The following is a 22,138-nucleotide window of genomic DNA, read 5'->3' as shown; positions in this document are numbered from 1 at the left end:
AGCGCACGTAGAAAGTGTGAATTTTAAAAGACATATTTAATAAACCTCTCAGAGTAGAGGGGTTGAAAAACCTTTGGTATGACTATTTCAAAATAAGACATAATTCCTGTCTCTACAAAATAAAATCGGTAGTTCGACATTTCAGGAAAAATGTTTCTCATTGAATTCATACCACCACCAGTCGTTATGTTAAATATTAAGCTCAACAGAAACTGCTGTTCTGCCAGAAATATCCAACCAGTGTGAATGTCAGTGTTAGGATTTTGTCTTTTCATTGATTCCTCTGATTCATGTCATTTTAATGTCACTGTTTCCTGGACTGAAGCTTGATGGCAGGTGACGCTGGATGTTATTTAAATGCATGTTAGTGGGAAACACTCTGAGAGGAAGTGGCTGTAATTACAGCCTGTGTTTCCTCCTGACCTTATCAACCAGGAAGGGCACCGTGACCCCGGAAACACCCGAGACTGGAAACTGATAGATTTCAGATGACACACACGCGAGGATCCATGCGTCTGCTGTTTCATCTGCAAGGACATGAACCTTCACATGGTCACAGAAACAGATTCTATATTTTCTCAATGCTTTATAATACAAATATATATTTTATTGAAGTGAAGAGCGTCTCTGTGGTGTCATTTTCTTCATGTTTACAGACAGAAAATGAAAATCGTAGTATACACATACTTTATATGACGTATCGCAAACCCCTAAATCATCTGCAACACTTCTTCTTTGGACATCTCTCACAGTAATACATCACACAGCAGGAGGGTCCAGAAATGAATCCTGTCTCTGTCAGTGGAGTCATTTAAATCCAGGTGCTGCCTCAGCAGCCGCGGTGGGACGAGGGCGGGAAGATAAGTTCCATAGATCTCCAGGATTGCTTATGACTGCAGTTGTGAAAACGGATGGACAGTCAGGGCAGATTTGACAAAGCACTTTGCCGGCATGCCCTCTGATCTGGATCTGCGTCGCTCTCTGAGCCTCCGACAAAACCCAGGAGGGGAAAGTGTCTTTATCTTCACCTTCTACACTCGTGGGCTTTAATATGCTCCAGTAACGCTCTCCTGGGATCGACAGCTGAGGTTTAGTCGCTGTTGGTCGAGCATGTGTTTATTTATATACGGTCCATGATTCTGACAGGATGCAAGATTTACAAAATGGTATTTTTAGAATATCAATCATTAATATCTGGACCAAAAACACATAGCAGACGATCAAAGGGCCAAACAAAGGATTATTTTTAGAAGCATTTGTGAGACTGTGGTTGATTTGACCTGCTGGTGTTTGTGTGGAAACGAGGGAGAAACGATCCATCGTCTCCTGACAGAATCAAAGAGCTGAGCTCCGGGCCTGTGGCGAACAGATAGAGAGAGAGAGAGAGAAAGGGGCCGAGGGACATCAAGATAAATTATGACTTTTACAATCACCCGTCTCACCGTGCTTCAAATCGCTTGGGCTCTTTTTCTCACACGCCGACGGGATGACCGATCCATTTTTTTGCTATGTATGAATATATTACATAGTTCATGGTCACATGTCGTAGGTTTCTACGAAGCAACTCTGTGCTTGTTCTCTCCTTTTCTACCCCCCCAACCCCCCTTCTCTCTGTGTGGGGTTTGCTTCTCTGTGAGCGTCGGCCTTATTAATCAAGCTGCTTGGCAGGTGAATGTGAGGAACGGGTGGGTAAGTGTCTGTAGATGGAAGAGGCTTGTGTTCAGGTGCATGTGTGAGTGTGTGAGTGTGTGTGTGAGAGGAAGAGAGAGAGAGATCCAGCTGTTGCGTGGCACCACGGCTGGGTGAGCAAGGATAATTGCAGGTACCAGGCTGTTCCCACCTCTTTAATGTGAACCTGTGGCAGAATGGAAACTGCTCTATAACACAGGAGGGAGATGGAGAAGTGAGAGGAGGAGATTTACGCATCAGAGGAGTTTGGAGAGAAGATCCAGTGAACTGGGCTGATTCGAGCTTCTGCTCACAAGAACACACACTCTGGATGTCGGTTGGAAAACCTAAAGGAAGCAGAAAGTCCCTTTTCCTCCAAGTAGGAGACGACCAATGGACGACCCATATTTTGGCCCTTATCTCAATCTTACAGGCACAACACAGAACTCATAACCACAGATGATGGATGGAAAATAAATCAATGTATAGAAATATTTCCCTTTTGGCTCAACTCCCACTCTGGAAGCATTTAGAAGTTTCACTGGTGTGGTGACGTTGAACTGTGAATTGTTTGAAAATAGAAAGGAAAAGATCTCAGTCCTGTTACATTAGATTTAATATAAAGACACATATTATACCATCCTGTGCTGATATGACCGATCTGTCCCTTTATTGAAGTTACATTGAACAGTGTATAAAACCTGCAGTGACATTTATTGCATTTCTAAACTGTAATTCACTGGTTTCAGTATAATTTAACTTTTCCTTTATGGTTCAAACAAATGCTAATTCAGAGGCTTGTCCACCGTGCCAGGAGTAAACCCACAATGGGAAACACACAATCCTTGTCCATCCTGGTACAAAGAAACAGTCACATTTAGAAATGTTAAAAACGCTGGCATGACAATCTGGCTCTGAGCGTTGGTTCTGAAGTGAAGGTAAAACACCCTCCAGCACTGCACAGACCAGAAGAAGTTTAAAGTGTTGGCAGCAGCACCTCTGTCTTGGCTTGGTGCTTCGACAAAGACAGCTTGCCAGTGTTCGGGGGGGAAGCCAGTGAGGGATTAGCTCACACGATTGCACCCCCACAAGGTCACTGGGGGGTTAGACGTGGCAGGGACTGTGGCCAACTGGGGAACTGGCATCAACTCATGCAGGAGGAGCTCGAAAGTGTTGAACATAAACACCCTGATGTCAAGCAGATATAAAGATTAGAAGAATCAGAGGAGACTTTTTATCTAATTTAAAAGCCTTTTTATCTATTTATACAATATATAAACATATTGGAGTTTGTCAGGGACAGAACATTAAAGTCCTGGACCATTGAATATAAAGATGGAGTCAAACATACGGTTCTGACATTAAGAAATAAGAATTGACAAAATCAGACTAAAGAAATAACTTATATTTCACATTTGAAGGTACCACGAGGGTTAGAAGTATTATAAACACACCAAAAATGTACAATATATTGATTGCATTACACAGGTCAAGGTAGAAATACAATTTAACGTGAAAGTAAAACATAAAAGGAACTGTAGTGAAAATCCAGCGAGGTTTAGCTCGAATTTCACAATTTTACATTTCACTTTTTTAATCAAATAAACTTTATTTACTCATTTGAAGTTACATTTGTATAGTTTTATCACCACAGATGTACAGATTTAATATTTGTAATCATAAACTTCATGAATATCTTACTTCATACTAAAAGGAAGATTCCCGGAGACAACTTTTTAATGATTTTATATACCAATATAACAATCCATTCTAATCTCTGTCAGATTAATGTAGCCGACACTGATGTTACCTTGTGTAGGATCAGGAGTCTGATCACTGGGTTGGGACCTGCTGAATCTTAATGAAGAAATGAAGGTGAGTAGGTGACTGGAGGAAGCCGGCTCTTCTCCACCAAAACAACTAATCTGATCCGACACCTCAGTGAAAACAGTGTGTGCTTGTCTACATTGTTTATGCAGTTTTCTGTGTAGTAAAACCGTTTGCAAAGTGAAGTCTCTTTTTCTCCATGATCAATGGTTTCTTTCTGGAATCAAACGCACCAACACATCTCAACATCGTGTTCACCGGAGGCTTCCCAGCTAATTACCTGAGACATTGATTCGCACCCCGACATACCTCAGCGAAGTGTGAGGAAGAGGAGGGGAGAAGAGCTAATGAAGTTGTCAACAGGAGCTCGCCACCACAACACGACTGTTACCGGAGCACAGGTTGAGCTCATTTACATTTTGATGCAAAGCTAAATGCATCTGTCCCTTTCTGCCGTTCAGAGTCTCTGAACAGCTCGCAGACAAAAGGCAATGGTTCGATCCGAGGGGAACGAAATAAGTGAAGGGCCGTGGAACAGATTACATTTAACTGATGCTCTCATCAGGCTCGTGGCGACCGTCTGCCGGGATCTTCTCCCATCTGTGATGTAGGAAAGAGAATCCATTTCTCTCTCGGCGAATGAAAAATCAATGACCCTGAGATGGATATGCGTGAAATGAGATATGAGCTTTGTCTCCGAGGACTCGACGGGGCTCAGACTGACAGCTGACTGACAGAGGTTAAGTGCCAGGGAAGGCCGACAGGCTCAGACGTGTAAATTTGACCATCTCCGACCCTCACACCAAATGTGTTGTGGAACTGAAGGTCAAAATGCTACATGTTCTGGGAAGAGATAGACATTATTGCAAAATTCTCAAGATATAAATGACAATTTGCTGTGACTGTCACAGACTGTCACAAACCGTCACACCGGTTTCATTGTGGTCACGACGTCCAGTTTCCCGCCTTCACGCCGGTCTGTTCTCTGCGTCGGGCGTCGTCCTACACCTCAGAATCCAATCACCAGGAGATTGACAGTCACATCGCAGATGGCTTTGCTTTATTCCTCATCACTTGCGCCCGTGCGATCACCTTCTCGCTGATGCTCCGCCTGAGGTGAGAAGTGATCAGTGACTGTCACACACTGAGTGATTCTCCTCCGCCGAGCCCGGGACACAGGGAGCTGCTGTTTATCAATGTGATGGATACAGGGGAAGCCACATGCATGTTACATGTCGTGATAATGACAATGTCAGCATTGGCGTGTACAAAGCACGGCAAGCTCTTAAAAATGCTTACTGTTGCCTTTATTATGTGCATGTGTTTGCACTTGTGTATGAACATGCCTGCACCTCCGTGACTGAACGGACGACTACTTGGACTTGTTGCAGTTTGAGATTTACAAACTCTCCTTTCCTAATACTCGATAAGAAAAGCCACACTGGTCCTTTGATTTTCATACTGTAGATTGTGACTTTGAGCACATCAACCATCAAGTAACTTACATAAAAAAGACTCACATGGAAGCCCAGTAGCTCAAAAGTTAGTATTACATTACTAATATGTTCATTCTAGGAGCCAACATGAGAGATTACTCACAACAAGCAACCAGGAAGCTATAATGTGTGTCACCATCACAGCTCTGACCAATGTCCTCATGTTCTTTAGAGGCTTTGTGTCTGACTCCCCATCAGAGCCATTGTTCTGCAGCACTTCCATCACATTTTATTACATTCACACAGTCACCTGCTTTGAAAACCTCCAGAGGCACGAGGCCAGAAACAGACCTCAAAAAGAAGATGCTGTGTCCACCTTCATCATCATCATCATCATCCTCCTGACAGATTGTTTAAGATTTCCCACAGGTTTAATTTGAGTTGACACTGTTAACAGTTATAGGCTCAAGACTAATACAATATAAGGAATACAACAATATAGTGGTATTGCAGAAAAATAGCAGCAGAAACAACGAAATTCAAACAAGCAAATGTGGTTATTAATAAGCTCAGATTTCAAATGACTACAAAGAGACACATTTGAGTTGCATGCCTCTGAATTCTGCTGACAAGGAGCTCTGTGCTTGTTTTTTAAAAGCAAATCCAAATTAAAAGCAGCCAGTTTTTCCCAACAGAGGGAAGAAGCAGCCCACTCTGAGCCCCATGAGTAATCTGACTTATGATACCACCAGACAGAGAGGGACAGGAGGGCGATGTATAGCAACTGTTTGGTTTCCTGTCTCTGGCTGTGTGCTTGTGGATATTTAGAAAAGAAAGCAGCCTCAGATACAGATGTAGGTTGGTCAAGAAATCCAGGACGTCTTCAAGTCTCAACTTCCCCAGCATCCCCCCCCCGACTCCCGGCTCTGTCACCCCTCGTCACGCCTGTCTTCCCTCACCCGGCTTCCAGGAGGAGATGCCTGCAGCCCACACAGCGAGACGTGACATGGTGAGAGGGAGGGAGAGAGAGGGAGAGAGAGAGAGAGAGAGAGATAGGGAGGAAAACCTGACGCCTGATAGCTTGGTGACAAATAAGAAATATATCAGCTCGCCGTCAGGCCTTGTAGGTTATATACATGTATATATATATGTGTGTGTGTATTAATATGTTTATGTATGTTTATATATGTAACAGTTGGTTTGTTGCAGGACATCTGTGAAGAATGGAAAAGAGGTTCCTACAAATAGTCTTTATCATGTTAAAAATTCACTATTTATGCCACTGGTCATGTCCCTCCTCTACTTATATTATTTGCAGGATTTCTAACAGAAACAACCTTTTGCAAATTTCTGTTTATCTACAAACGTTTTCTTTCTACTTGTTTGTTCAATCATCCTCTGCAACTGTACTTTACTTATATGCAAACATACAATATATAGGTGTATATTAAGTAAATACTTGGTATTTTATATAAATATATATATATATATATTACATTCTCTCTCATTCTGACTTGCCTGCTGGTGTGACTTCTTAATTTCACTGGTGTGTGGATCAATAAAGTTGTATCCTTTATTATCTTATGTTAAATCAAACAAGACATCTGCTTTAACCACAAAAGAAAACGTTTTTATTAATTCCCACCGAGTGATCACCTGACTCTCAAAGGACTCTTCGATCCATTGATCTGATTCAAGTGTTTCATCCGGATCAATCAGTGGGAGGCGTCTCCAGCTTCAGCACCTGACAGCTCCTTCGTGTGTTTCAGCACCGGACAGCTCCTGATTGACAGCTGATTTGTCCAAACGCGGATGTTTGTGTGTCTGTGTGTGTGTGTGTGTGTGTGTGTGTGTGTGTGTGTGTGTGTGTGTGTGTGTGTGTGTGTGTGTGTGTGTGTGTTACAGGCTCCTTCATGCTGCCTGTGGTCGGAAGAGGGCGGGTCTGTCGGCCAAGTGAGAAGCTCCATGAGAAATAACAATACATATAAAAAACCATCATAACACAATTACCTGCTATACCTGCTTCCGGGTCTGATTCAGTCTGTGTGCAACCAATACATGCTGCATAGGATCGAATCTGCAGCACAGAAACCGAGAGAGAGAGAGAGAGAGAGAGAGAGAGAGAGAGAGAGAGAGAGAGAGAGAGAGAGAGGAGAGAGAGAGAGAGAGGAGGGGGGAGAAACAGCTGCAAGCGGATACTCAACATCAACAAGCTGTATGAGGCATCAGTAAAGAAGAAGGGATTTGACGAGGAGAGGAGAGGAAGGGAGTTCCTGTCGTCTTGTCCTCCTCCTCCTTCGCTCTTTCATCCCCACGACACGCAACGTGCAGCCTCGCATGAATCTCCTACAAGTGGCGGAGGAGCGATGCTGTAGCTGAGCCAGTGGCTGATTTTTTATATATTGTATTTTGTACCCTGCTCTCCAGCTCGACTCTGTCATTCCGAACCTCTGCGGGAAGGGAGCTCTGTGGAAGGGACATGGCTGTTCTCCGGCTGTCGCTGCTGCTGCAAGTGGGATTTGTGATCGGATCAAACCATAAATACGGAGGAGAAGACACCGGAGCCCGGGCGGAGGTTCACGGAGCTCAGACCCACCGTCGGCAGCTGGCTCCTCATCCTCCTCCTCCTCATCCTCCTCCTCCTGCTGCTGCCGCGGAGCTGGCGCAGCAAATCCAGGAGGGTCTCCCCCGGGTGGTCGCGGCTTTCCTGCACACGGGGGACTCGACCACCTTGAAACACGCCAACTGCTCCCGGAGGTTCGAGCTCGCCTCTCTGCGGGGAAGGTCACCCGCCGCCCCGCACGCCTCCCTGGGCAGCGTGCTGGACACGGTGCTGCACGCCACCAACTTCCTCAACGTGGTCCTGCAGACCAACAGGTCCAGGGAGCAGAGCCTCCGGAGAGACATCGAGTGGTACCATGCCCTGGTGAGGAGCATCCTGGAGGGAGACGCCAAGATCCACCGGGCTGTGGTGACGTTCAGCGCTGACTCCTCCGTGGCCGGGCCCTCGATGCTCCTCCAGGCCACCAGGGCCGGTGGGGAGATCCTCCTGCAGGACCTCAGCAGCCTGGCCCACCAGCATCTGCACAACCGCACCGCCGACACAGAGTGGTACCACCAGGTCAGAGACAGGAAGAAGCCCACCTTCCATAAGAGGGTTCTGAGCCGGGACTTTAAAGCAGTTGACAGCTCTTTGCTCAGAGGAGAGAGTTTCATCCCTGACCGGACGCAGGTGAAGTGGTCTGCTCCCTACCTGGACTGTGAGGACGGGAACTTTGCTCCTCGCTGGCTTTTGACCCTGTCGGCTGCTTTCTACGGCCTCAGGAACAACCTGGCTCCTGAGTTCAGGTAGGAACATGATGGGTGTTTGAAATGTGAGCAGAGATTTATAGGATGATATGATCCAAAACTCCAGAAATCATAACTTTACCTTGAACCCTCATCACCCAGCAGGACACACATTTATGATATTATAGAAACTACAGATGCCTGTGAGAAAGGCTCATGTCAGTCCAAAGGTGAGTCCAGGTGGCTTCAACCACCAGTGTGGTGATCAGAGCTTCCTCCCTCTACCCCCCCAAACACCCTACACCCCCCCACCGGCCTCCTCTTCTCCATCGAGGGGGGGTTTTCTTCTCTCCTCCAGTCTGATGAGGCGGCGAGATGCTAAAAATAACCCTTGGATGTGACTTGATGTAGCCGCGGTGGAAACCTCTGGCTACAGGCCCTAATTTCATTTTTCAAACTCGCTCGGCTTCTCGATTTACCGCTCGGGAAATGCAGTGCAGACCTTTCTCTTTCTCTTTCTCTTTTCCCCCTCTCTTTCAAAAAGGGAGGCTGCAAAAAAAAACCTGCAATGAGTCACAAGCCTCGCCGAGATGAGAGACGGCCGATTCCAAGAGTCAAGCGAGGCAGCCGGAGTCAGAGGAGGAAGAAATGCCCGAAATGCGTCTGATGTTCCGGTGCCTTGTAGAAGCCGTGTGTCCTAAAGCCACCCCGGCTGCAGCCCGCTGGTGTAACGTGCCATGTTCATGCCAGCGGCCCTGATATGCTCCGGAATAGTCAAGTGTTAAGGCTCCATAGGATCCCGACCAACATCTTCCCGATGAATATTTAATCCAGATCGGTAGTTGTGTGTGTACTGGCTTCGATGAATCTTTAATTGATACACTCAAGTCGCTCACAGGCAAGCTGGGATTGCAAATGAGTCCGAACCTGCAGTGATTATACTGTAACAGGCGATCAGCTGCGTGTGTTACCCCCCGACTGAAGCCTCCCAGAGCAGCTACACAACACACACTCTGTGAAGCAATCTGAGAGCAACGAAACCCACAGACTCACAACTGGTGTCGTGTAGAGTTTATTCACGAAGCCAGATTCACGATATGGTCGAAGAATCGTGACGGAGAAACCTTCTCTTTGCCAAAAGGAGCCGTTTCACCGTTCATTTATATTTCCCCCTTTCAACCGGGGGCCTCCTCCAAGAGATCGAACGTGTGACACGCGTGGGTGTTGTGTGTTGTTTGTGTCCCCGGAGAGTTTCCTGTTCAGCGGCCAGGAAAGACCCACAACTCTGTGCTTAAAGGAGCAGGAGGGCAACATGGATTCACATGATCCTGTCGGCCATTTAAATAAGCTTACTGTAAATTACACAGTATCTATTGGCTGATGTATTATGGGGAAATGAAGAATCTGTACATTTAAGACAAGTTTAATGCTCAGGATACTTTAATGAAGGAGATGTGATCATTTGCTTTCTTGCAGAGTCACATGACGATTAATCTCATGTGTGTAGTTACCCTCAGCTTTAGCATAGTTAGCTTTGTGTAGCACAAAGACTGGAAACACAATGAAGGCGTTAATATAGTTAAAGAGGTTTAGAGTCGCTGGTAATGGCAAATTTAAATATTTAGCGAGTCTAGCTGCTTCCCCTGTTTTTGATGATATTGATTGATTGATTGAATATTTATTTAAGCCTCGGAAGACACATTGAGGGATAAGACCCTCATTTTCAATGGTGCCGAGGGTACAATAAAAAAGTTGATACATTAAAAGTTAATACATTGAATAAATAGGAATGAAATAAATGCATATATATATACACAGTAATACAAGGTATAAAACAATTCGTCAATAAAATACTATGGCAAAGTCAACTAGCATTTACAGTCATTTATATGCTAAGCTAAGCTAAGCTAACATGAATGTGGACACTGTTTATCAGGGAAACATCCGAGCTACACGTGGACTCCTCAGAGAGAAACAGTCTTTGATACACTTTGTTATTTGAAATAAATCATCCTAAGCGTTCGAGGAGGCGTGAGAGCGATCTTGACCTCGACTGACTTGTTGGACAGAGCTCACCTCTCGACTGTTTTCTCATAAAACTCAGAAGAAGAAACAGGGAAAAAACTGAAATATGACACCATCCTTTCAAAATGAAAGAAACCCCCCCCTTCAAAACCTGACTCTGCTTTTTCTCTCTGGTGTATTGATCTGATCGCTGCAGATTTTGCAGGGTTAGCATTGTCAAATTGATGAATGCACATCCAGGGGGTTGATTTGAAATACACCTGTTGTCGAGCCTCTCTCGCTGTTTGCCGTGTTTCAGGCGCTCAGAACAGCGCCCCCTGCAGCCTGCCTGAGCCCCAGCAGCCAGATAAAGAAACCGGAGAAGAGAGGAAACGCTGCCTCAGACATCAGCTCTCCTCCGCTTCCCTTCCTGATGAATACACAATCAATACGACGCTGAATTAATAATGAATGATGTAGAACAACAACCCTGCGTGGGCCATTTTGATTCCGGTGCTTCGAGGCTTCAGCCACTTCCTGTTTGGCGCGATGCTGCAGGAAGACGCCAGGGGCCCGGCGTTGATTTTCCATGCATCATGCATATGGAAATTATGAGTCTTGTTTCGCTCCTTTTCTTTTCTTCTTGGCTCGGCGAACACGCAGGTGCTAAACAACGAGTGAGTCTTGTCAGAGCCGGAGTGTGGGGACGAGTGTTGGTGAGAGATCGACCTGTTGTTTGTGTGAAGGTGTAAGAAATCGCACCTCTCACACTTCATCTCTTCTCTTCCCGTCTGTCTCTTCAGCTGCACTCCAGGCACAGGGGAGGCAGCTCAGACCACACACAGAGGACTGGCTGTTTCCAAGTGTGCAGTGTGTGTGTGTCTGTGTGTGAGTCTGTGTGTGTGTGTGTGTGTCTGTGTGTGTGCTATTGTTGGAGGCTGAGACATTCTTCAGGATGATACTGTACCGTCCTAATTGGCAGATCACTGTAACTTCAGACACAAACTCGTGACTCGTACACACACAGCAAAAAAAAAATACACAGAAGAAGGAGATGAATGTTTTTGTGAGGTGAACACACACACTGCACTTCACATTCAGCTCTCACAACACACATCTTAATTGCTTCCAGGCTCAAACTCAAGCAGCGGCGGCAGAATAACAAGGCAAACTCATTTTAAAAAAGGCCAAGCAAACTGTAAAGGAACACAAGTATATCTCAGCGTATTTCTCCAAAGGCCACACCGGTTTCTAATTAGATACCGGCACCTTCTTTCCTCTTAGCGCTTGGCTCTGGTTTCCCCCCCCCCCCCGTTCCTGCTGTGGGACGCACAGGCCTGGAGCTCCACGAGGAACCAGCAGCATCTGCTCAGATGCAGACCATCCAGAAACTAAACAGGGAGGAAACCCCACAGCTCCTGAGGCTGGGAGCGATAATACATGATGCTAAACTGAGATGAAAGGGAGTAGGAGGGAGGGGTGGGGGGGATTCAGAGCTGTAACGGCCAGCGTGTTGATTTCAGGGCAGGAAAAAGTCTGAGGAAGATTGGAAGCAATCGGTTTTCCAGTGAGTGTAAAGTCCGGCGCATGCTTCTGCAACGGCGTCTGCGGCTTTTCACGCAGTTGTGACGCAGGACTCGTTGTCATTCATGGTTTTCCCAGCGCTGCGCGTGTTGCCATGCAATTCCCCGACAGAACACTAGGCGGAGTAATGTTTTTTGTCGAAGTCGGCTCTTCTTTGTGTGTGGCACGAAGAAGAGCGACTCCTCAGAGCCTTTTTCTGGCGGACAAATCCTCCGGTCAGTGACGGGTTATACTAGTGGACATAGTTTCGGATCTCTTCTGCCAAGTGCTCTTCGATTTGGTCCATATTTGTTTCTTCTAAATCTTCCGTGGTTTCCGCCGGTATTATCGGGCATGAACCGGAAATGCGACTCCGGAAATGATGTAGTTAGCAGACCAATCACAGCCTTACCGCCTACGTGACGCTTCCGGGCCCGTGAAAACACAGAAGCAAGCTTTAACCTGAAGTAAGCACGGGTCAAAGATCCCTGAGCTGCTTCTTCTTCTTCTTCTCTCACAGCTGACGTCACTGGGACTCCACTGCTCGGATCCTAGGTTAAATGTATTCATGATAATGCAGCTAATGACTGAAATAATCTCGGTGATTTTCGCAGTATTATTCACCAGTAACCTCTTAAAGGATTAGAACATCTGTAATATCATTACTGGAGGTTCATCCTCCTCTAATCTGATGTGAGAATAGAGCTGCAGGAGGATAGAGGCGGACGCAGAGTGTGGAGCTGCTAAATGATTTGTAAAAGGAATTAAGCTATTTCATTTTTTCAGATTAAGGGACGTTACAGAACAACGGAAATATAAATGCAACTTTAACACAGAAAGTTGCTGCAAACCCTGAGTCAGCATAAAGTTGGTTGAATATCTCTTGGAAGACATTTAAGAAGAATCAATGTTTGCTTTCAGAATCAAACGAGAACTATTTACGTGACTTGTCATCGGATCCAATCAAAAAAATATCTATATATCAATCAGCAAATGTTTTCCACAAAACTGTCAGGTTTGCTTTGTCAGCAGCTGGAATCAATGAGTTCTCCTGCAGCTCAGACGTCAGAGCAAAGCTTTTATCGAGAGGAGGGTCAGGAGTCCAGAACTATGACAGGATGTTCCCACTCTCTAAAAAAAAGTCTTTATTCGTTTTCTGTGACAGACGCTTGGCCGCGGGCGCCGTGTCTTTCCTGATGGCCGGCGACAGAACTCAATACATGACCCAGGTCGCACCGGGACACTGGGAGACAAGCAGCATCCTGCCCGGCGGCCAGACTCACATTAGCTTCTGCTCGTCCTGTCAGCTTAATGCGTTTCCATCACATAAGAGACGTTTTCCTCGGGAGGGCTGCACGCTTCTTACGTTGTGATTGTTCCGTGACATAATGCACGATCTGTGCCTTCTTCTGAAAGGACAGCCGAGTGCTCCTGTCGGGACACCGGGGGGGCAGAGACGTGCGTCTGGCTACATGGACGAGCTGAAGGAGAATGTGTACATTATCCTGGGTTTATGTGCACAGTGGAAACGTCAGAGCTAATTCCTTTCAGAAGAAACTGCCAGATGCTTTTTGTTGTTGTGCAAACGTTCACGTTAACAATAAAAGTGTCCAGCACACATGAGATCTGAGCGTAGACGAGTCTCTCTGGCGCCCCTGCTGGTCGAGGTTCAGACTCCAGCGCTGTGCTCAGAGGCTAAACGGGCTAATCAGAATCAGAATCAGAAGTATTTTATTGCCAAGTACGTTCACACATACAAGGAATTTGCTCTGGTTATTGGTGCAAACAATGAACATAGAAACATAAAAAACGCAATAAATACAACATGCATAGGAGAGCAATAAAAAATGGGAAACCAGTATATATTTACTCACTGTTTACTTCTTATTTACTCACTTTTTACCAATATTTATACAAAGAAACATTTATTTTGAGATAAACATTTCTGAATAAAAATATATAAAAAATATAAAAAGTGAAGTAAAAAGTGAAATGCTAAATGCAAAACAGTGAACAGTGTCATATTGCAATATGCAATGTAATGCAGTACTCAAGAGTAATCAATCCCAGAGTCCACTTTCTGGGCCTGAATAGAGACGTACGGCTCAAAGCTCATAGACCCGACTTTCACTTTTCATTCATGTGTTCATCCTCGACTGACTAACAACAAAGACGCCTTCTCTGCCATGTTTTCATGAATATACTTTTGTAGCCTGCGAACAATTAGCCAGATTCAGTCGGCTTCTTAACGTCAGGACAGGTTGTGTCCCAGAGAGCCGAGCCGGTGCTGGTGGGACGCTCCTCTCTCCCCCGCCCCCCCCCCCCCCTGGCCTTTAGACCCACAGAGAATGGAGGATGAAAGGAGGGAGCACTCGTTTCCCGGGGCATCACTATCTCCTGCTCTCTGTGATGATCCCGTCTTTGTGGCCTTGATGGCCACCACCACCATGCCTCTTACGGTCCAGTCTTTGTGCGGCGCCCGTATTCAGACGCCCAGCACCCCCCCCCCGTTTCAGACCCGATGCACTTGCTCTCTTTTCTCTCTCTTTTTTCCCCCCGCAAGCTCTTTCTCATGCCATATGTCCACTCTGGCTGCGATGCTGATCGCCTGCAGAGCTGGAAGCGGACGTAAAAAAGAGGAGGCGATTGTTGGAAAGAGAGGAAAAGTAGACGGGCTATTTTCTCTTTGTACAGACTAGGGTTGCAAAGGGGCGGAAACTTTCCGGTAAATTTCCGGAAACTTTCCGGTAATCCACGGGAATATTAATGCAGCACACTCTGCACGTTGAGTTTCAACCCTCCACTGTGCATTCTTCCATCACATGCACAGATAACTCCCAGCATCCTTCACTCTACAGCAGGGCTATTGAGGCCTGCTGTAGAGTGAAGGACTAGTCAGGTAAGTTTCCATGATATTACTGGGAAAATATATTAGCATGCTGATTGAGGATTGTTCATCTGTTCATCTAGCCTATTTCCATTCATTTATCCATCACTTGACATTTCACCCCATCCAATGTAGAAGGAAAGGCTGTGTACATTTGCAAATACTGTGCAAAGACCTATGTTAAGAATGACACAACGATGCAGAAGCATATAGTCAAGTGCCCAAAGTTTCCTCAGGGCTCAAATCAGCCTATGACAAAACAAAATGTTTATATTTATGTCTTTATATGACAAGGTAAATACAGTTAGTATAAATTACCCACAACATTTCCAGTTTATTCCCGTTAATTTCCGTTAATTCCCGTATATTCCCGTTAATTCCCGTTAATTCCCATGGAAAATTTCCAACTTTGAATATTCCCGGAATTTTGCAACCCTAGTACAGACTATTGCAAGCAAAACCCGAAGCAACTGTAAAAGCCTGAGCCGCTCTTGTATCAGACATTTTGATGAATCCTCAGAGCAAATGGCCATATTCCTGTGCCGTGTGTTTCAATGCCCTTATTACATAACGGAGAAATGAAACGGAGGTAATTTCTCAGCAGCGAGGTGGAGAACAGCGGGGTCAGTCTGCCCCGAGGCGGGACCCGAGCAGCGGTTATTAATAACAGACGCACGGGCAGAGCGAGCGCGGCACTCGCCTGATATCCTGAGGGAGCAGGTCCAGGAAGCAGCTCCTGCTCACCTGCACATGGTGACGAAAGGGCTGCTGTCGGGTATAAAAGATGAAAACCATAAAAGTGAAGCATCTTGATCGCCCCCTAGAGGCTGGCTGCAGGACAGGTCCTCCTCCATGATGGTGGATGGGACATGGACGTGTGTTTGTCTTGGTTAGAAATATCTGATCTGAACCTGAATGCAGCAGGAAACTGACTCGAACAGTTTAACCTACTGGCTGCTTGTGAGATTTGATTTGACCTCATTCATGTGCTACAGTGGCTGCATGGTTCATTTATCCAGATTGTAAAATCATCAAAACTGCAGGAGGAGTAGAATGAGGTGTGAAGAGCGCCGCTCATTCGTCTCCCAGGTAATAATCTTCTCCATTAATATTTTGCAGAGGCCACCAGGGGCTTTTTAACAAAGCAGCGCTGAGGCTAAATGTATTAATAATATAATAATACAAATCACTACACTGTAATTGAAGCCTTATTGGCCAAAGATCTCTGGTAGAAACTTGCGGAGCTGTTTCTGTCCGGGACACAAATCCTGGAGATTGCTCTGCTCTTCGCTGTTAATCCTGAAGCAAAATTAAAAGCCACGTGCACTTCAATGTTCCAACAAGGGTCACAAGGTCGTTGCAAAGTCAGCCAGCGATTTGTTTTCATGGAAGAATCTGCAGGTTTTTGCCTGAATTTAACAAGTTACAGCATCAATTCAGTTTGGGGGAGAGTTGTGTAATTTAATGGGATTTTAAAAACTACATTTAAACATAACAATACTTGAACATGTGTTTTCCGGTGTCATAGGCTCTCGTCCTGCTGAGCTGTAACTCTGGACAGTCGTTCATCACGTCTCCTCTAAGTTGAGCGTTGTTAGAGAGTTTAGAGAGGTTAGCGAGTTTAGATTTTCCAACTCGCTGCCTCGAGCCGTTCTCCACTTTTCAGTCTTCCTGCCTGAACGTGGGCGGAGGTCACAGGAGAGGAGACGGTGCACGAGGCCTCGCTGAACTGAAGAGCATCGTCCAACCAGGCAGAATAAATATAGATTTTATACTTAACAAAAATATATATACTTGTATTTAGCTGCAGCAACATATCAGAGAAGAACCCATTCAACTTTGGTTTGGATCCAGATCCAGATCCAGATGCACAAATTTGTTTTCCACTTTCTTTATCTCAGTTTCCTGCCCAAGCTGCACTTGTACGTTGGTGAAGCAGAATCACCACAATAACCTCACGTTGTTTTTCAAACACCAGCATCTTTGCCTCATTTCCTCCCTCACCCGAAGACACCGTATACCGCACAACGCAGCGGATAAAATAATAAGTACGCAAATAGAAACACGAGGTTTCTATTTTTGTCGGTACTCAAAATGAAAGGAGACACCGAGCTGCCGTTCATTGTGTCTGACCTCATTTCACTGTTTCCTCACTCCAGCTATTAGTTCACTGGAAATATGGATTCTGACCCCGTGGAAATGGTTCATGCTTCAATCTGCCTCCAATCGTTTAACTGATTTCAATGTGCTGTTGAACCCAACACATATTTCATATTTTCAAATACATTCTTCATTGCTGAAATATAATAAGTACAATCAATTTAAATAATAAGTAAGATACATTTATGTTGTGCAAACTGAATTAATACATTCTGCATGTCTGCTGCTGTTTTTGTTGATGTGGTGTTTTTATGCAGTTCTTTTAATTTACAAACATCTCACACATGTCTGTGGTGTCACTGGTAATTAGTTTTCTTGATTTTGAACAAATACCAATATTGTCCTCGTCTTTCTACCAAAATATTGATCTCAAATCATGTGAATATCAGATTTATTGAAAGAAAGAGAACAACCTGTAGAAGTGCATCCTCCCTCACTTTGCACTCACATCCTTAATTCCCCAGCAGCCGTCCTAATGCCGTCCTCCTGTCTTTGCAGGGGCGTGGTGCGAGTGGACATTAATCTGCAGGATGTTGATATCGACCAGTGCTCCACCGACGGCTGGTTTGCTGGAACCCATCGATGCAACCAGACCACCATGGAGGTGAGTGTCCAACCTGCTGAACGTGCCGATCAGGCCGTGGATTGATTCTGTGTGGAAAACTAAACTGTAAGGTTCACGCTCTCAGTCATATTTCAACAAGCGGCTGAATGGAAAAGCACTAAATCACTAAATCTGTAGGTTTCATGATGAACGGGTTCGGATTCTTCTTTTATGAGACTGTTTTATCTGCTTAAAATTACCGTTTAAACATCTTGAAAATCGAAATACATAAAACAATATCTTTCCTTTTTGTGTTTACATCAAAATGAATCCGATATGACAGTAGCTGTGTAAATAACTTGATATCCATCCTCATAAATGGATCCTTCAATGTGTCAAGGACAGTGGGATCCTCTGGAAAAATATGAATCTTCGTCTCCGCCGCCGTCTCAGATATTACCTCCATCAAGGTCATGTTGTCATGAAATATGATGAGGGTTGATGGTCTGCGTCGTGTGGAACCAAGTGGACAGATGGGTCCAACTGGGCCGATTCATTTATAGTTCTTGTATTAGTTATTATTATGGTCACAGACACAGAGGGTCAAATCTTTAGGGTTTGTTTACAGGGTCAAGAAATTAATTTAAAACACTGAGAAAATAGTCCTGATCATTTTCATACGGAATGGGGGAACTTAAAAGGTGAAATAAAACCCATTCCTGGATATTTCAAAGTACTGTAAAAACACTTTGCTCAATGAGTTCAGAGAGAGACTTGTATGCCTGTGTTCAGGACCTATCTGATTACCTACATACTGAATATCAACAGAGGTGTCAAAAGTATTCACATTCATTACTCAAGTAGAAGTATAGATACTAGGGTTTAAAAATACTTTTGTAGAAGTTGAAGTATCAACTCAAGCTTTTTACTTAAGTAAAAGTGTAAAAGTACTGGTTTCAAAACTACTTAAAGTATAAAAGTAAAAGTAATGTAAGGAAAAAAAAAATTCCATTAAGGACAAACTCTTAAGCCGCGTCTCAGGGGCCTATAGTGCACTACCCCCCCTCCTCCAAAAAACACATTTTTCTAAAGGCCATTATGACAATAATGTTATATTAAAATGTTATGTTGAAAAATGTGGGATGCACTAGGCTACCGTTTGAACTGCAAATATGCCCATTGAAAATCATTTCATTTTATTACAATGCAAATACATATATTGTTTGAAGAGACCTTTGGACTCAACACTACCAATAATCAAACATGACTATCTAGAGGAAGTAAAAGTCGTAACAAGGTCGTGTTGCCTTTTTTTGTGTGTGTTTTTCAACGATGACAAACCAGAATGAAAACAAGCCAAAATTAAATAGGAGTATGAAGGCTATTTTTTAAATGTAAGGAGTAGAAAGTACAGATATTTGCGTGAAAATGTAAGAAGTAGAAGTAAAAAGTCGTCTGAAAAATAAATACTCCAGTAAAGTATAGATACCCAACATTTCTACTTAAGTAAGGTAATAAAGTATTTTTACTTACTGTCGTTACTTGACACCTCTGAATATCAAACATATTTTTCAAGGTAAAGTCCAACATGTGCCCAATCAAATCAGTTAATTTCTGGATATTTCAAAGTAACCCATGTTTCACTCTTAAAGACTCCATCTTCTGTTTGGGAACTTTATTATCGTGGAGACTTTTCTCTGAAGGACAGATCTGTGCAGAGACTGATGACATCACACATCTCCTTCCATGTAAACAACAATGGATCAGAGAGGAATAATAATCAACATGTAATGAACAGTGAAATTGTGTTTGGATGGAGTTGATTCTTTCTGTGGCACCAGCATGTGTGACCGAGGAGGAGTAGAACATGTTCACTTCCTGTCCTGTGGTGCAGCCGATCCGCCGCGTGGCTTCACGTGGAGTTTTGCATTCCTGTTTGTATATGAAGGTGCCTTAAAGAGTGAAATGTGGGAAAGATGCATGTGGGAGAACTGCCTTGAACACAACTGTCTGCATGGATGGTAAAAACTATAATTTAATGGCCTCAGAGCTGCTTTTACAGATGTATCCTCTCAAATACAATTTGGAGAGTAAAGCTAATCCCGTCTGCTTATGAGCTTTATGAGAGTCGGTGGTACACTTTTTCTTCTTCTTTTAAAAACAACAATTTCCGCTCTCATCCTGAAACGTGGTGGTGCTGTCCAGCAGCCAGCTCGTCCCCCCCCCCCCCGACGCCTCTGACCTGCGGCTCCGGTGATAGATTCTGAAGATGTGCTGTAGATCAAACTGATTCATAATGCATGTGATGTAATGGATTGCAGTGAACCTCCCTGAATAATTAATAACTCTCTTTGTCTGAGCACTTCCACCTCTCCACGGACACTCGATGTCAGGGACATTTGACATAGTGTGTGTGTGTGTGTGTGTGTGTGTGTGTGTGTGTGTGTGTGTGTGAGTGTGTGTTGGTGTGTGTGTGTGTGAGACATAGACAGAGTGTGTGTGGCTGCAAGGAGACAAATACATTGTTACTGGTATAGATTTTTAGCTTGGTTTGCAAAATAATGATCTCCATGCGCTTACACTGCAGGAGTGTGTCGGGGGTGCGCTTGCTTACAGCTGGAAGATGAAAGCAGCCGCGGCCGAGTGTTGTTACAGGATCCGTCTCGTGCTGCATGACAGCTTCATCATGCAGGAGGGCTCGTTATCGTCATATCTGCTGGATCAACAACACAGATGGGGAGAGGAGTGGAGGAGGGAGTGTGTATACGTCTGTGTGTGTGTGTGTGTGTGTGTGTGTGTGTGTGTGTGTGTGTGCGCGGAGGTACGTGGAACAAGAGCCGCGCTGATTCCACCCAAGTTGTTTTCTCTTGTGAATATTCATAATTCATAAATTACACACGATCCCTCTCACATAAATTGGAATTACAGCATTGTTGTGTCACTTACAGCCAACAACCTACTTTCCTGGGCCTTAATTAAAGTGCACGACGAGGTAAATCACAGGTGACGAGGGGGGGGGCTGGTGTTTCTCCAGCTATGAATAGAAAGCCCCAACAGCAGTGTAATCAAGTCTTGTCGAGCTGTGTGTGTGTGTGTGTGTGTGTGTGTGGTGTAATGTGATAAAAGCAGCACAGGGAGGGCTGCCCTTCCTTTGCAGCCAGGGATTCATTCTGTGTTATTGCTGTATTTTCTTTTCCCGGGCAGGTATTCCCTCTGCATGAGCAGCAATCTGTAGTTTAATGCGTTTCTTTGGGTCCGTTTAGATGAAACAGACGATAATTTCCAGCTGCTGTAGACGTGTGACTGGAAACAAAGCATTTGTGTTTCCATAAGGGGTCGGAGCAGTTTATTTACTGGAGTGAATCTCTGACGTCTTCACATTTCCATTCCCTCCTCCTACAACAACATTCTCCAGGTTGTGTTTTACATGCACGGGGTGAATTCCTCTCATTGCACATCCACTGTCGTTGTTCTTCTCCTTTTTCTTTCGTCTTAGCTGCAGGTTTTGTTTTTTAAGTGCCACCATTCCAGCAATTGAATTTTGACAAAACGCAGAGGTTCCAGGCAGCAGGCCCAGGCCGAGCCGTGCACGCTGCCTCTCAAGCTGCTGCTCGCCCGGCCAGGCGTGCAGCCGAGCCCAGACTCAGATGGAGGCAGATGCTATGGATGACTGATTCACCAGGCGAGAGGAGGAGGGCAAAACAAAATGAGGCTCGGACTGTTGAGGAGAGAAATACAATAACCCAACGGCTCCGGGAACCGGGTTGTTTGACGAGTGGCAGAGCGATTTTTTAAAAATCCAACGATTTCTTATCATTCTTTCCCAATTATTGGTTTTTATTTTCATTTATTTTTCTGTTATGGTGCCACAGGGGATCTATAGAAAGATTCCACTGAGACCAAGGTGGATTTGGACTCTTTACTTGACTTACATTGCATGACAATTAGGGCTGGGCAAGTTAACTCGTTTCAATCGAGTTAACTCAAGTGATGAGTTAACTCGATTAATTATTTTATCTCGCATTAACTCAGGTTAGATTATTTATTGTTTTATTGTGAAAGTCAGGCTTTTATTTTGTGAAAGTCTGTTGCTGACTGCTGCAGAACAGGAAAAAAGAAAATAATTGGCGGATAAACAATCGAGTTAACTCATCACTTGAGTTAACTCGATTAAAACGAGTTAACTTGCCCAGCCCTAATGACAATACACAACAGGTCTCTACATATATAATTTATATACAGACGGACATATAGTTTGTAGAATTAATAACTTCAGATGACCCTAAGATATAGAAAAGTCTGATTGAAACCCTGTCGAATTCCAGATATGTAGCAGAAAACTTATTTTCTGCATACAATACCATAACTTTCTGGAATTGAGGTCAATTTAATTACGTATTCATTATGCAGTACATATATATTATAGTAAATCGGTTGTTTTTGCAAGTGGGCACCGTGTATAATGCCATGAAATTACAGGAACATTCAAACAATGGAGAGAATGAAACCAACCCACGCTGCTGTCAGGGATAATACATGTGTTTATATCAACTCTGACTCCAGACCAGAGGCAAACACTGCATTTCATTGACTCAGTAGCTCTGACTTCGATCCCACTGAAACCAGATTCATCTTTACATAACCAAGCATGGAGCCGAAAAAGATTATCAACCACAATCTCCACTTCATTTCCTGCTGAAACGCTGTATTCATGGCGTCTGTGGTTGACGGTTCCTCGTCTTTTTCCTCTCATCTCTCACT

The 22,138-nt window shown here is 44.4% G+C and overlaps 1 protein-coding gene across 1 annotated transcript in view; it reads left to right on the top strand.

The window, feature by feature from the left end:
* Positions 1 to 7,410: 7,410 nt before the first annotated feature.
* The window catches only part of gpr158a (G protein-coupled receptor 158a), a 54,715-nt gene continuing 39,987 nt past the window's right edge, over positions 7,411 to 22,138 (top strand). The window contains exons 1-2 of the mRNA XM_061094137.1: positions 7,411 to 8,279; positions 17,332 to 17,437. Of these exons, the coding sequence (XP_060950120.1) occupies positions 7,411 to 8,279; positions 17,332 to 17,437 (975 nt within the window). The remainder of the gene's footprint in view (positions 8,280 to 17,331; positions 17,438 to 22,138) is intronic.

Source organism: Limanda limanda, chromosome 20 (genome assembly GCF_963576545.1).
Source record: "Limanda limanda chromosome 20, fLimLim1.1, whole genome shotgun sequence".
Taxonomy (NCBI): domain Eukaryota; kingdom Metazoa; phylum Chordata; class Actinopteri; order Pleuronectiformes; family Pleuronectidae; genus Limanda; species Limanda limanda.
This window is presented reverse-complemented; position numbering and strand designations above follow the sequence as displayed.